This window comes from Schistocerca piceifrons, chromosome 4, assembly GCF_021461385.2.
Source record: "Schistocerca piceifrons isolate TAMUIC-IGC-003096 chromosome 4, iqSchPice1.1, whole genome shotgun sequence".
Lineage (NCBI taxonomy): Eukaryota > Metazoa > Arthropoda > Insecta > Orthoptera > Acrididae > Schistocerca > Schistocerca piceifrons.
Genome location: NC_060141.1, coordinates 654,356,926 through 654,373,517, shown reverse-complemented (window position 1 = coordinate 654,373,517; position 16,592 = coordinate 654,356,926). Strand labels below are relative to the sequence as shown.

At 39.3% G+C, this 16,592-nt stretch overlaps 1 protein-coding gene across 3 annotated transcripts in view; it reads right to left on the bottom strand.

The window, feature by feature from the left end:
* Window positions 1-3,286: 3,286 nt before the first annotated feature.
* The window catches only part of LOC124796245 (gamma-aminobutyric acid receptor subunit beta), a 621,538-nt gene continuing 608,232 nt past the window's right edge, over window positions 3,287-16,592 (bottom strand). For 2 of the 3 annotated variants that reach the window (XM_047260339.1, XM_047260340.1), the window contains exon 9: window positions 3,287-7,510. In XM_047260339.1, coding sequence (XP_047116295.1) covers window positions 7,220-7,510 — 291 coding nt within the window. In that variant the 3' untranslated portion in view covers window positions 3,287-7,219. The remainder of the gene's footprint in view (window positions 7,511-16,592) is intronic. The other variant, XM_047260341.1, reaches the window with a different exon arrangement.

Below are 16,592 nucleotides of genomic sequence, written 5' to 3'. Positions count from 1 at the left end.
GAAGGGTTAGTATAGTTCCACTACTATTTTTGGGGAAAATATATGGGAATGTGGTGGTAAAGCATTGCAGCAGCAGCTGGGAGCTGGATAAGTGCATGGTTTTTGCATTCCAGTTATGGTAACACGGCTGTATATCCACTGCGAGCTGGGCCAGGTCTGGCTCTGCAAAACCTGCCAGCACAGTAGTAAGATACTGATCTCGCAGCACAGACAAGGGGATTTCTCCACCAACAGGCTTCAATTGTGTTATCAAGAACATGGCTGGAAGTGGCACATTGGGATAAGAGGTGCACTGCTATCCTATATAACTAGCTGTCATTTTGTTGCAGGATCATTCATAGCCTAGCAGTACTAACAGGGCATCCAGGTTACACAGGATGAGGGTATGACACGGAGGTGCCAGTGGCAATTAGGAGATTGGATCTTCAACACCATATGTTCCTCCTGCACTAAGTCCACCCTACAGACTTGGTGCTGCCATGATACAACAGGTGATCCCTTGCCCACTGTGTCAGTGAGCCTGACTACTGCCAATGGTGGCAGCAGGTTGAGTCACAGGAACAGCAGGTGCCTTCCACCACTGCCAAAGCAGGCTCCACTGCACTTCCTGTCATCACCTACAGGGATGCAGCCATCCACCGAGGAGATGGTTACTGCTGTACTGATTCCAGTTGCCCCAAGTGCTGCTGATGTCATGTATTTGTTGAGTGACTCATATAACAGGTTTGATTTCTATGTACTGGGCAGTGGCATCAGCAATCCTGGATGGGTGTGTCACTGCCAGCTGGCTGAGCAATAGTTGTCAACTCACCAGCCAAGAGGCCTCCACCACATACTGAGAGGGCTTGGTTGCTACCCCACAGTAGCATAATGCAAATTTCGAGTAAAATAAAGTGTTTATTTTGGTAACAATGTTTCTCGCCCACCAACAGCCTGCAGCCCTGCCAAAATTCTCCACTGTGTACCATCCTACACCAAAAGCACCCAACTAGCTCCAGTGTGAGCTTAACTTGATTCTTTTGAAATTTTTCACAAGCTGAACATATTTTACACCTATTTTGATTTAGAAAATAATTAGCAATGTTGAACTTCAGTATGTGTTACTGTGCACATATTTCAATAAACAGGATCAGCCATTAAAAGTCAGACACCAATGAGTTAACACAGTGAGGCACAGTAATAATGCACATGTATTACCTGTTTTAGCAAATATGACTATTTTTTCTCTTCGGTATTAAGATAAACTTTCATGAAGTAGCATTTCTGTTTTTTACCTGCTAGTTGTGTCCTTGTAGCACAGTGAAGATTATGTTTACTTTTTTTTGATAAACCTGGTCTGTCCCTATGGTTCAAAGAAATATGCACATTGTTTAGAGAGAGGTAAGTTAGCCTGGACTGAGCAGGACCAGTCTTCTTGCATGTTTGCGACCCTGACAATAGTATCTCATCTCTGTGTGTAGACGCTGGTTTATTGACCCATTGTGGCTTCATGTTAAGCAAATGATAAAAATACCAAATGGCGAATGTCATACACACATTTCCTCTCCATTATAGGCTAAGATGATGATGCATCACCAAAATGTCCTTAGGTGCAGTAATATTGACACAATGTGTCATAATACACAGGATGTCTCAAAAGGAAGTTTATATTTGAAGAGCTCTCTCCACATGCACAAAAGATCGGAGTAGAGTGGGTGTACATTCATTGCTTGCTTGGCCTTTAGGAATGCAATGAATATGGAGTGCTTCTTGGGAGCAAATCATGCATTGTGTGTGAGAATTTTACAAAAACAGTGATTTGGTGACCGTGTCATGGGGGAAATTTTGCAGTGATCATAAATTGCATAATGTAAATGATGCTCCAAATGTTCCCCTTTTCCAGAAATGGATCAAAATGTTGGAAGAGGCTGGTTCAACAATGGCCAAACCAAAATCTGGGCAGCCAAGGTCATCAAGAATGGAAAACTCCATGAAGAGTGTAAATCGGCCTGTTGATGACGATTCTAACCTCTTCATTCATAAGCATGCAAGTTCTTTAAATGTGCATAGATAATCAGTGGACTGAATTCTGCAAAAAGGCCTTAAACTGTGCCCCTACAAAATCCAGTTGGTGCAAGACGCCTTAGGATTCCAGATGTATTCTCCACCATGTTAATGATGAGACTGAGTGCCCTACATTTAACAACATCTTGTTTTCTGACGAGGCTCATTTTCACCTGAATAATCACATCAATAAGCAAAACTGCCGCTACTGGAGTGCAACTAATACTAAACAGAAGCTTGAGAAACCCCGTCACTCATCAAAAGTTATTGTATGGGCTGCGATGTCGGCTGGAGGAATAATTGGCCTGTAATTTTTGAGGACAAGAGTGGTCATGCAATTACAGTGAATTTTGAAAATTATGTGACAATGTTAAATGACTGTTTGGTTCTTGAATTGCGAAACTTCCATTATTATATAAAAAGAACATGGTTTCAGTAAGACAAAGCCAAAGTACATATGTCCAATGCATCTACACTGAGAGTTTGAGAAATTTTCCCTGGCAGATTGGTCTCCAGCAGGGGTGACATAAAGTTGATGTCAATAAGCTGACTTCTTTGGAGCAATTAAAAAAAAATATCCATAGCAGTGTGGCAGCCATTCCAGAGTCTCGATACTGGCCACCATGCAAAATTTTGTTCATTGAATAAATGAGAGATATAGAAGTGCTGGATTGCATTTAAATGATATTATTTTTAAGAAGTAAATTCCTAAACTGTATATTCAATAATAAATAAAGATTTTGTTGATAGACTTCAGTCGCTATTTTATTTTAACACATCATATATAAACTTTCTTTTGAGGCCTCCTATACAAAAAAATTATGAGACAATGTGCAGAATGGTATATAATATCACCTGAAATATAGTGTACCGTCAAGGAGAGATGGTTTTCATCATGTTATGTATGTCTTCTTCTGCTACCATGACTGAAATTTTTTATTGGTTACAGCCAGTTTTGGCAATCCTTTACATTAGGAGTGATGATGTACCACGTAATTATTTCTGAACCTGTGGAAAATACTCTTGCACAAATTATAATTAAACACTGTAACCATAACATAAAGTTACTTCACTTCTGTTCTTATTTATTATAGTGCATGTTTAATTTGCATTAGGGATGCAGCTAGTCTAACATACTCTTTTCACCAGTTAAAAGTTGTACAGTGGTCATATTTTCACATTTTAGTGAAAAAATAGTGGGAAAAATATGATTCTGGAAGTGAAGAAAGTAAGCAGCAAAAACTGTGTTCTCATTGTTAGCTTTTATTGAAATAAAAATGACGAACAAATATTCATATGAAGTTTTCTACACATCATGATCATCTCCTCTTGTTTCTTTAGAATATTCAGTTAGTGAGCAATCTACATGCTCAAATTGAATTCGCACAAAATATACTGCACTTATTCAAAACAGTTTTACTTTACATATTTTTCTGCACTTTTTTATAAACACAACACTTGTTTCTTAATTAATCTCCACATACAAGCACTGATATCTACAGGAAATTAGTTCTAAAAGCTTTCTCAGTGTATAACAATATTCTCTCCTGTGTAAACATAGGAGGTTCCATTTGTAAGTCCTTTAGAATTAACGTGTAGCCTATATGCTGCAGATATTGACATGAACCTTCTTATGTTTTGATGGGTCTTTACTGCAATAAGAATTTTCTAATGAGGAACAATAGTATAAAGTGCTCCAAAAGCAGGAGTGCTAGATCTTTGGTATGTGGCTAGGTGATTTAATGATCTTTTTTGAACCAAAGGTGTTTGTATCTCCATACACATACAAGCTATAAATAATTGGCCTTGATGCCAGTGTATTGCTTATAGCAGCACTTTTCATGTTTGTCTACAGTTAAGAGAGAACAGTGTTTATAATAATTAATTTTTATTTTTGGAATGATTGAGCAATATAACTGTGGCCTTTGACCATTGAATTAATCTTCATACACACATAAACATTTTAAAATGAATACTCTTTTTTTATGTACAGTCTGTGTCACTAGCACGCATCACAGAAGGTTTGCTACAGGTGCCACGAGTGAAATTTTCTTAAAAGAAAAGTTCATTAATTACTGAGTGTCACAAATTGATGTTGAATTTAACTTTACTTTAACATAATAAATCATAAATGATGAAGACCTGTAAAATTAGTAAATGTCAACTTGTAGAAAATCTTCAAAGATCAGACCAGCCTCACTTTTTGTCCTGTTGTTGCCTAGAACATCCTACAGCATTATGTCCTAACTGTACTTATTCTGTACTTTTTTCTTTGAGGTGAGCATTTTTTTAACAAAATAAAACTGAAAAAATAATGTTATGAAACATATTTTATGTGCATTTTCCGATACATTAGTGTGAAACATATTTGTTTTATGACTAAAAAGTGTTGCTGTTAAACAGAAGTGTAAATTTTAAAATTAATTTAAAAAATGTTGACCCAGATATTTTATTGGTAATAAGTGAGATGAAGTTCCAAAAATATGTCAGGTGCTAATCCTTTTTATATATGTTATAAATATAATTGATTTGAAACTAAAACTATGCAATTGGTCAGCACATACTTTGTTGTAAATTTTAGTGATTGCTGTCCATTGACTCATTGTCTATGTAAACTAAATATTCATGAGGGCATTGTGAGTGTAACAATGAATATTGCTTTTCATTCTTCCATTAACAGTCACTCATTGTCTAAGACTTCCTTTTCTAATGGCAATGTGAGTTAATATTAAGAGAAAGAAATAAGCCAAAAAGTGCATGTTTTTTTTTTTCAATTTTGACCATTGCCACATTTTATACTTGGAGTTTTGCACCCATTTATCAAATTGACAAATCATATTTATGTTTTAAAATTATTACTGTAATATTTTATTAACTGAATTATTTAAAACTGGTATTTGTTTCTCATTTATATTTTGTGTGTTATAAAATGGCAGTTATGTGTTGTGAGGATATTATATCCTAAGATTAAAGTGCACAAACCTTTCACTTTACATCATGGCATCAATTAATAAATATTTGTGCTTTCAGTAGAATGCATAAAATGAAATTAATTTGCAGAACTGTACATAAGTGCTAACGATTGTGTTTAAGTAAGGCTGTTATTAGTGTAGCATTGAAAATGCTGTTTGATGAAAAATTGCAATTTAATTTTAATAACCATTTCGTTCAGTAAAGCAATGTTAAAACCACCACGTATGTCCGAACTTCTCAGATTATTTGCAATAATTGAATGAAAATTTTATGAAAAATCCATTCACTCACTCAAACTATGTGTTCATGTTTTAAATATATATCTGTGCCAGTTTCTTCAGTTTTGAATGAGACTTGAGAACTATCATTTAATGAATTTTCGCATTCCTTACAGACTAAAATATATATTAGTGTACTTTTTACATCTGATCAGATTATTTTTAATCTCCTTTTTGTATAAAAGTATTTTTACTCAGTGATCTGGGTCAGGTAATAGGGAAAAGCTACTTATCTCAAGGTCTAGTGGGCCCAGGAATTAAACTGTTTGTGTTTGCAATTAGTTAACATGAAATAAATTCATTTTCAACATTTACATACAAATATTAACCAATAAAAATAATATGATAGACAGGCAAGAGTGATTAAATGACGAATCAGTGATGGTAATTTGGCAAAGAGAGCTTCCTCTTCATTACTTTATGTGCATTTGCACTGGCTTATATGTATATTTACAGGTGGTGTGTGCTTTCTGTTTTCATTGTGATGAATCAGTACGATGTGTATGGAAGTACGGACTGTCCACAGTGTAGGACCATTAGCACTAAACACTTGCTAAAATTTCACTGACTGACAGCAATGACCTACTCCAGTTTACAAACATTTCTTTAAAAAGCCTAAATATCAAGAATAAATACTATGAATATCCTCAAGTACCAGTTATTATGTCCCAACAATTAAGAGAAGTGGTCTGCAGGTCTTTAATCAACTAATTGAAGAAGAATGTTACACTTATCTGATGTAAACATTTCTTCACGTCTTTGGAACAATGCCACTACAGCTTTGAACTTCGACACCTCCTGCCTGTCATGCATATTAAAACACTCACTTTAAAATTTTTACCAACAAATTTAACACATTTGATTGTAACATATCAACAGGTTTATAATACTTAATTTATCATTACATAGTAACAGAAATATATATCAGAACCAGTCTGATTATTTTAGTGTGCCACAGAGAAAACAACATTCAGTGATAACGCTTTACAATTTCGAAAGCACAGTGTCAAGCAGTCGAACACAGATGTCTCGCGTGAGAGTGGAAGGGCTGATGTGGAACACGATAACAATTCTCATAGAAAAAGGAGAAGGTTGGGTCGGGAAGGCTACGGGAGCTCTTCTCTTACGATACACTTGTATTAACTCATTTTAAAAAATTAATGAATCCTGTGTTCAGTTTATCATCTGGATTACAACTACCATTTTACTACATCAGATTTTAGAATGGCGAACTTCACACACGAGGTTCAGTTTTCAATACAAAGTATCTCCTGCTGCTCATTACATCCCTTTCTCGCTTCCAGGCATCCGTAAGTAACTAGAAGAATACATCAACATTTCTTTACTGATTTAAAGAGTTCGTTAGAATATTTGTATTCACTCTACATTACAGAAGTACTAATGTTCTTTCCACATTCCTATCACCACACTTTGTCATTCACAACCACGAATACTGACGTGTCCACACATTCTTAGCACCGCTATCGCAGTTACATACCTACAGTACGTGTGAATATATCATTTCTTTATCATCATTATTATTATAATAATAATATTATTATTATTTAGAATAACAGCACATGTGGCTACAGTACAGTGTCGAGAAGATGTAACAGGCTGTGCGTGAACTGATAGGCTGTGGGAGTGTTGGCGTACGTGTAGTGTACGGCGGAAATCATACACACGGTTGCACAGAAGAGTCCGTAATTCGATCCTTATCCCACTCCTGAGTAAACAAAAAAAAATTTTTTTTTAGTCGCCACTTGCCATTTCTCGCTATTGTACGCAGCACGCTCGACGGAGCGAAATACACGCCCCTCTAGTTCGTAGAAACTTTACAATCAGTGAGGAATGTAAAAAAAGAAATAGAAACAGAAAGGTGTGATGATGAGGAGAGGGAAAACAGGCAAAGAAATGGTGGACGCTCAGTCCTCCTCGAGCAGCACGAGGTCGTCCGCGACGACGTCGCTGATGTGCAGGTAGATGATCCAGTACATGAGGTTGAAGCACACGAAGCAGACGGGAAAAACGATGCGCGAGTACTTGTCGATGTCGCTGGGCGTGATGCCGTACAGCTTGTTGATATCCTTGGTGGGGTGGATGAGGTGCTGCGGCGCCGGACCGCCCGCTTCCTCGTCGGCGCGCCCGTTCACCGTGTTCTCCAGAGTGCCGCCCTTCGAGTGGGCCTTCGGATCGTGAACCTTGAAACGCACCTCCTGGAACAGAGGCACGGCGCCGACCACTTACAAGGGACACGTACAGGCGCTCTCTTCACACACCTACACCTCACCTCATTCCGTTAGGAGCCATGAAGCTTGCAAACAAAGAAGTTAGCGAGAGATCGCATAGTTGACATGCAGAACATAACATCCGTAAAGTTTTTTTTATTTTATTTTGTTTCTATATGCATTTTATTCTCTGTCATTCAAATTTAGAACAGGCGGATCGAGTTCTGACCCATTGTACACAACTGCCCATTAAAATTGCTACACCAAGAAGAAACGCAGATGACAAACGGGTATTCATTGGACAAATATATTATACTAGAACTGACATGTGATTACATTTTCATGCAATTTGGATGCATAGATCCTGAGGAATCAGTACCCAGAACAACCACCTCTGGCCGTAATAACGGCCTTGATACGCCTGGGCATTGAGTCAAACAGAGCTTGGATGGTGTGTAAAGGCATGGGCCATGCAGCTTCAACACAATACCGCAGTTCATCAAGAGTAGTGAATGGCGTATTGTGACGAGCCAGTTGCTCGGCTACCATTGACCAGACGTTTTCAGTTGGTGACAGATCTGGAGAATGTGCTGGCCAGGGCAACAGTCGAACATTTTCTGTACCCAGAAAGGGCTGTACAGGACCTGCAACAGGCGGTCGTGCATTATCCTGCTGAAATGTAGGTTTTCGCAGAGATCGAATGAAGGGTAGAGCCATGGGTCGTAACACATCTGAAATGTAACGTCCACTGTTCAAAGTGCCGTCAATGCGAACAAGAGGTGGCCGAAACGTGTAACCAATGGCACCCCATACTATCACGCCGGGTGATACGCCAGTATGGCGACGACGAATACACGCTTCCAATGTGCGTTCACCGCGATGTCGCCAAACACGGATGCGACCATCATGATGCTGTAAACAGAACCTGGATTCATCCGAAAAAATGACGTTTTTCCATTCGTGCACCCAGGTTCGTCGTTGAGTACACCATCGCAGGCTCTCCTGATTGTGATGCAGCGTCAAGGGTAACCGTAACCATGGTCTGCGAGCTGATAGTCCATGCTGCTGCAAACGTCGTCGAACTGTTCGTGTAGATGGTGGTTGTCTTGCAAACGTCCCCATTTTTGACTCAGGGATCGAGACGTGGCTGCACGATCCGTTACAGCCATGCGGATAAGATGCCTGTCATCTCGACTGCTAGTGATACGAGGTCGTTGGGATCCACCACGGCGTTTCGTATTACCCTCCTGAACCCACCGATTTCATATTCTGCTAACAGTCATTGGATCTCGACCAACGCGAGCAGCAATGTCGCGATACGATAAACCGCAATCGCAGTAGGCTACAATCCGACCTTTATCAAAGTCGCAAACGTGGTGGTACGCATTTCTCGTCCTTACACGAGGCATCACAATAACGTTTTACCAGGCAACGCCGGTCAACTGCTGTTTGTGTATGAGAAATCGGTTTGAAACTTTCTCATGTCAGCACGTTGTATGTGTCGCCACCGGCGCCAACCTTGTGTGAATGCTCTGAAAAGATCTTCGTGGTATAGCAATTTTAATGGCCAGTATTGTAGAATATTGTTCTTTGTTGCCAAATACAGGCGAGCTGGTAGTGAAGCAGATGGAGTCTCAGTTGGGAGTATTTGATAGGAGATTTCCTGTGCTAATATTTGCTTTGCATTTACAGCTACGAGAGAGTGAAGTAAATCAGATCAGCATTTAAGTAGGCTTCAAACATATTTTAAAAGAAGTTTCCCTCATTTGACTGTTAATTGTTCATTTATCTCACACAACCATGATTTCGGCTTTATAGCAGTTCTCAAGTGCATGTTGAACTGAAAATTAAGAAGGCGTAAATATCATACAGTGCGGGCTATAGAAGCAAAAAGATATTACATAACTGAAAACAATACTTACATTTAAAATACATTTGACCTGTCTGTGAGACGTCATTGTAGAGAAATAGGCTAACCAGATTTCAAAGAGAAAAAACCTGGACACCTGTGTTTTTATTTTATATCTAACTTTATTACTACAGTTACACTTACCTATCTTGTCAGTTGTCATGATACTTTGAAATCGATAATAGGCCTGTGACGATGCAGCAGCTAAAACTCCATAGCAAAAATGTATCTTCATTTTGTGAATTTGAGAGGGACATGTGGATACATTACTCATAAATAAAATTATTTTCTTCGGAAATAAAAAAAAGACTGCTCTATACTCTTTTATTGTAATAGCCTTGATGTATTTTTTGCGATGTTTAGTCACTAGGCAATTAGGTACAATTTGTTACTCCCAGAAACTGTGTAAAATTATATATTTCATACTAAAATTTAACATTTTGTTTGACTGCAGACTCTTAGTGCAAGTGTGCGTACATGCCAAAAAATATTCAATGAGCACTGCCAATATACGCTCCGTCGCTCACATTCTTTACAAAATTGACTTCCACAAGGCTGCATCCCCTTAGGAGAAATGGTTTAAGTGATGCTCCTTTATACCTCCTTTGGTTTTGATTTCACTTGTCCCGAGGGCTATAATGTGGAGGGTCGGCAAGTTACAGGCAGGGCAGTTAATACCTGCTTTTCTTTTCAAAATAGTTCTTACTCTTTCTTTAGGCATAAGACGAGTTAAACCAAATGCGGTAGATCTTTAAGAGGCACTATTTCTAAATAATTTGTTTTTATGAACAATTAATTAGATGATTAATATTATTGCTGCATTTTGTTGATAATTAACAGTCAAATGGCGGAAATTTCTTTGAAAAAATTTTACATGACTGTGGTCCTCCAAGAAGGAAAGATTATTTACGATTATTTCGTTTTTCTTTACTTGGTATTCTACAGCGCTTTCGTTTTCTATTCGCTTGGTCTTCTACAGTGCTCTGCTGCGAGCCATGGCTTGTTCCTTCCCACTGTCGAGGACTCGTCTGACAAGCACAGCAACATTTCTCTACCTGTGGCATGAATTTCCTAGTTCCAGACCTAAGCCAGGTTTCCATATTGCCCGAGCATCCATATGTCAATCTGGTGGGAGATATTCAGACTGGACCATCCATCTAATCTGCTGCGACGTGTGATCTTTCAATAAGAAAATCTTTTGGTCGATTGTAAACCGTGTAGGCCTTCAACCTTTCGCAAGAAAGTTTCGCTGGACTTCAGTCTTGCCTGATCAGGTTTGTACCCATGTTACTGCGTGTACCTGTGGCAGAAGCACACTGGACCAAAAATCCTCCTTCCTCCCCCCCCCCCCCTCCCTCACCCCCACCCCCACACCCCACCCACCCACCCAGCAGACATCGCGCTTATATCGCGTCACATCGCTTTTAATCTTCATAACTGACTCAGTTCGACGACGAAGAAACTCGGCAAGTCTATTCAGGAGTGCTATAACAATCTGAAGTCCGTTGCTGATGAGATCCCGTGGAGCAATGAACTGGCGGCTGCTGTTTGCTATGGCTTACCCACTTGTCTAAATAGTCACAGACATTTTCTGTGCATTAAGAGGAATTCGATGGAAATCTGGTGTATGAATGTTCGCCAGACCAAGAACGAGTACGATTGTTGTCACACTGGAAGATGGAAGTGTCCTCCACACGTTCAATATGAAGGTGTAGAAGACACTGAACAGGGAAATAGTTGGTCGCGGAGAATGTTGAACGTCATGATACGAAAAACACGGTCAAAACACCGCAAGATTGCCTGGCCTGAACTATACCTTCCACACATTGCAGGTTAAAAACATTATTGAGGCATCTGTGCACTTGGTGCCTCACGTCAAGAGTCAAAATCGCGACTCGTCGAATCAATCTACTCGTCTTCAGTCGGGCGCAGTCCAGTTCCTATGGTGTTTGGCCCAATGAAGGTTTCGTGTACCATTGTGAGTAATGGCCTTTTATGAGGCGTCCGATTCCAAATGTCCGTTTCTTGCAGTTCCCTTCGCAAAGTTCGCTCGGAGACTGGCCGAGATGGACCTGCGCTCACTGACGTCAACAATTTGTATGGGATTTGAAATAGACTGTCATTGACAGGCCGTGGCATTCGTCTCCAGTTTCTGTCAGTTTGCATCTTTTCAGGACAATAGTTTTTACGTCTCTTTACATGGCTGCTAGAGGCACACCATTCCTTGCAGACACGTGGTACTGCCAGTGTTGAAGCAAAGCGGATAACTTCATTCACCGTCTGGTCTTCAGCGGGGCCAAACACAGTACCCCCTTCCTGTCATGCTGCCATGCCTCCATGTGCACCGATTTCACTCCAGTGCCATGTTTTATGTCAGCGGTGGTCACAAGACAGCCTGTTACCAGTTGTCACCCTGTACCGCGTTTCAAAGCGACCAGTGTGCTATTTTCAGGAAGTAACTAATATTTTGTCTAGTGACCTTATCTGCATCAGCTTTCTCGAGGTAGATGTTATATTTCATCTAATAATTGAAGGTGCAATACCTGCTAGACAATATCACACAGATTCCAAATTGAGATTCCTTCTGCACCACTCTCAGACTGTTGGAATATCTGGCTGTAAAGGACGAAGTCCTATAGCGGTCCGCCCAAAAAAAAAAAAAAGCAATGTCCTATAAGGCACTCAGTAATTAGTGTACATGTTTCGCTTAGGGTTATGTACTGTTTAGTACGGTACGACTTCCACCAGACAGAGCAATCATATTGTGGTGCATAGTAGTTGTAGCAGTAATCGTGTTTAGCACTTTCTGAAGTTTATTGGCTCAGATGGTATCACTAGTTTGAGAGGGATGCAGCTTCACGCAGAAACTCTTGTTCGGTGTTTACAAAAATGTTTCTAATATCTCGTAATGGGATGAAAAATTATTAACACGTTATAGCGTCACAGAAGTTGTGCAGTGTAATATTACACTCCACAAAGTCTGTCTGAATATGACGCAATTTCATTATTTCAAAAAGATAAACAAACACTTAAAGAAACGGAGAAAATGAAGAATATTATGACATGAAGCGCAGATTAACTGTGGCTATTAGAGTTCTCTACCTAATTCTCGAAACATGAATTAAAGTTTCTGACGATACGTACTTGCCTTACCCATGTCATATGAGAAATCTGCGACTTGAATATCTCATCCAGGGTAAAATATCCCCTTCTTTCAGAGTGCGCTGCATTTTATCTCCTTACAAATCACAATTCATCTTCTAGAAAGGTATTTTGCTAAATCGTGGACATGTTTTCAGTACTTCCAAAAGAAACTCTACGCGGAAAGAAAATGAGCATGCAAATCACTAAAGCTGTCCAAACATAAAAAAAGAAAAATGCAGCCATTACCTGTTTACCAGGAGAACAGAGTGCTGTGTAAGACTGCAGAGGACATGAGGTGGGGGGAAGTAAGTACCAGCTGAACCGCCGCCACTCTCAACCTCAAACTGATCAGAACTCTTAAAACGTAGCTGATATGGAGATGAAGTACTAACCATAGATCGACAAGAGTGCCACACTGCTGTTCACTCATTTGGCTCAAACTCTAAAACTCTAACCTCTCTGAGCGTACCTAATTTTTATTCCATTTCTGATTACATCGCTCTTATAAGCAGAGTGATCCAAAAGTCCAGTAACATTTGAAAATTCACTTAATTCACGGAATAATGTATTCAGAGAAGTAAAAATTAACACAGACGCCTGAAATGACAAATGGCGGTGGACACTAACACATAAGTGACGCCGCATGAGAATCGTGTAGAAAATGTGTTGTAGTAAGAGAGAGAGAGAGTCATCACGGCTGATAAACACCTGCTGGAAGGTACGACTTTTAAGCAGGATGGCTCTCCGTCCCATATTGCTACACATGTCAAAGTTATCTTCCTTACATCGTGGGGTGAGGATCGCGTACTGTTATTGGCTTCCCATTTCCCCAGAACTGTCCGTGTGACCGCTGGTTGTGAGGCTACCGGAAATCTGAAGTCTACCGCGATCGTCCGATCTCATTAGGGATGCTAAAAGGCAACATCCGACGATAACTTCTCACCACACTTAGCTACTGATATGCTGTACAGTGCTGTTCATAACAAGGTCCCTCGACTACAAGTCGGTTGTTGATGAACGACGGCCGAAATGTTGAGCATTTGCTATAAACGATATCGTCTTTACTAATAATCAATTATCGTGCTAATTATTGCTTTTGTATCATCTGAAGCGTCGTCTATTGGTCATTTTCTGCATTTTTTGGTTTCAATAAAATCCCATGTCACTTCAAGCATGTGTGTCAATTTTTAGCTCTCTACCTATATTATTCCGTGGAGCATGAATTTTCAAATGTTAAGAGAGTTTTGGGCCACCCTGTACATCAGAAAAAACCGCAGTAACTCGAGGAATGTAATAGGGAAGGCTCGTGCACCAGTGCCAAGAAAGTGACAAATAGATCCAAACATCTATAATAATCAGGTGCAGTATTCGGATCTACGACCGCTTCCCCAGTTCACAATAAAAAACAACGATACCTCGACGAAATCTTATAATTAGCATGCCAATGAAAAAATAGTATTTTTGTGTACACAGAATAAATTAAAAATGATTTATTTCGCAACCGGTGACAATACTAAAGAAATAGCGCTATGGTGAAATATAATTCAAAATATGCAACAACGGTGATGTTCAGCAACCATTATGTCACTGGTCAAAGTCGTCGGCTAATATCGCAGGTTCCTCTGGACTCACACATACTTGAGGCTCTGTAGCTATCACTATAGAGTAAGCGTATCAGTGTAGTGAGCATTAAGATGTCACAAATTGTTATGGTGTAGGAAGAAAAGCGACAGCAACCGCTAATTTTTAGCGTTTATACTGCACTTGATCGTATAGTTGAGTCTCTATTTTAAGAAATTATGCCGCGCCGACACTGAGAAATGGCTTCCTAGTATACCAAAATGAAAGTGTCGCGAAAAACGTCGAATTTTAAGGATTGCCATGCAGCAAATTAGCTATTTATCACCGGCTGAAGTATTTATGGGGACGAAATTCTTCTCTTTTTCCCTTCTGGTGTCCCATTTTAATTTCCATTCATTTCTCGGAAATTAATTTACTAACTGTACGTACTCGATCTCAATGACGATTACTAATGCTACAGTTTCCTAATGAGGAAACTTAAAAACAAGAACTGTTATTGGGAGATTTGTTTAATCTGAGGTGATGACTCAGACTGTCGTAAACAAATTTTGTCTGAAGGTGAAAATTGCTTGAAATGTGTGCACACATTCAAAAGATTGACTGTCAGGATACGTCCACACTACCGAATTTATCCAACACTTAACCATACCTCTTTGGTGGATTTTCAATTGCATCCGTAGGAGTTGCAATTACTCAACTTACTGCTACTAATAACTGTGTAAAGACAGGAAAAATAAGTACAACATTGAAGTTTCAGTGTTACAAGGAAGCATCTCCAACTCGACCTCATATTTTGAGAAAAAAGTACACTGGCAAGATATCAAACCCAGCAATAGATCCTGCCTTACAATTTCGGTCATAATTCTGATAGAACGCAGTTATGACCTTCTGAACGTACAGCTTTTAAATTTCGCGCGTGCTGGTTGTTTGTCACTCGCTTCGCTCCACAGTCGCCGCGTAACACCAACAGCGACTCAAAGGAAGGCTTCGGCGCTTGTTCGTGACGTCACGTCAGCTAGGCACGGCGAACGCCAGGTCTGTTGCAGGCATACTCATAATGGTGGTGTCTCCCTCTCTGACACAGGAAAATGTGAAACTATTGGCGGTAGTTGACCAACACAATGTTCTGAGAGATTTCTGCAATCAATTAATTGTGCAATTCATTACACTTCTTAACAAATAGTGTACTCCTGAATAAATTTCCATCTGTTTTAAGGATTCACATACAAAAACAACTTCATGGTCCAGCAGCAACAGAATTCGTGCTACTTTACCTTATTTGTAAATCTGAGGAAGTTACGTTTGTACTGGGTTGCTTTTACAAGAAACTGTGAACACATTGCTGCTCTTCTTTAGGTATCTTGGTTGACTATGGGGTGAGGCGCACTGAATGTTAATGAAATATCTTGCGATTGTACACGTTGGGGGAGGGGGTGGGAGACAGAAGAAGAGGCAAAAGAGAGATACTTGTTTTATCAAATAATTTTTTTTTATTTTATAAAGTTTCTCCTTTCAGTTGCAGGAGGGGAATATTTATCTTTTCTGATGAGCATGTTTAAAAAAGTTTAAGCTCAGCAGTATTTTCGATGTATGAAGCTATTTTGGTTCCTGTTTAGAATTCCTTTCTTTGAAAACGACTGTAATCTAATGACTGGCAACAGTTGGACATTTACACATGTAAATTAGTTCACATTTCCAGTGACGATGTCAAACGAAAATAAATAAATAAATAAAAGAAACGGGTTCATTGTAAGGGGGTTGGAGTAAGTTTCGATAACAAAATGGATCAAGTAAATATAGTTACTTGAATGTAAAATTTCCGAAGCTTGCAATGGGGCAAAGCATCTTCTCATATTGATCTATGTTTGTTTCCACAGGATTCAGTAATACAAATCTTCATTTGTAGTTTTACGATAGTAAGAAAATCTTTCATATAAACAAAACTGCAGAATCCAAAACAATACCAAACATTTTGTCCAAAAATAAGAGATTTATAGTGACAAGCAAGCCCAGGCGTTTCTGCCTGCAACAGACCTGGCGTTCGCCGTGCCTAGCTGACGTGACGTCATCAACAAGCGCCGAGGCCTTCCTTTGAGTTGGTGTTGGTAATACTCGGAAGTACTGTACCGCTTAGACAACCAAAGGACTCGATAGGTAAGTAATAAGAGTGCAGTACACAATACGTCAATCTCGCGAACATATACGTCCAGTATTATTACCGATATTCAAGTATTGATATTCTACAGCTATATAGAAACCCCAAAAGCAAACTGAGTACACTTAAGCAAATAAAAATTTCTTATGAAGTGAACGTAATTACCATCGATTTACAATTTAATCATACCAATCACACTGAAGAACAGTGCAAGTACTTTATTCTGACTATGTCAGTTTTAAAATTCAACGAAGAGAACATACAACAGCGATGTTAATAAT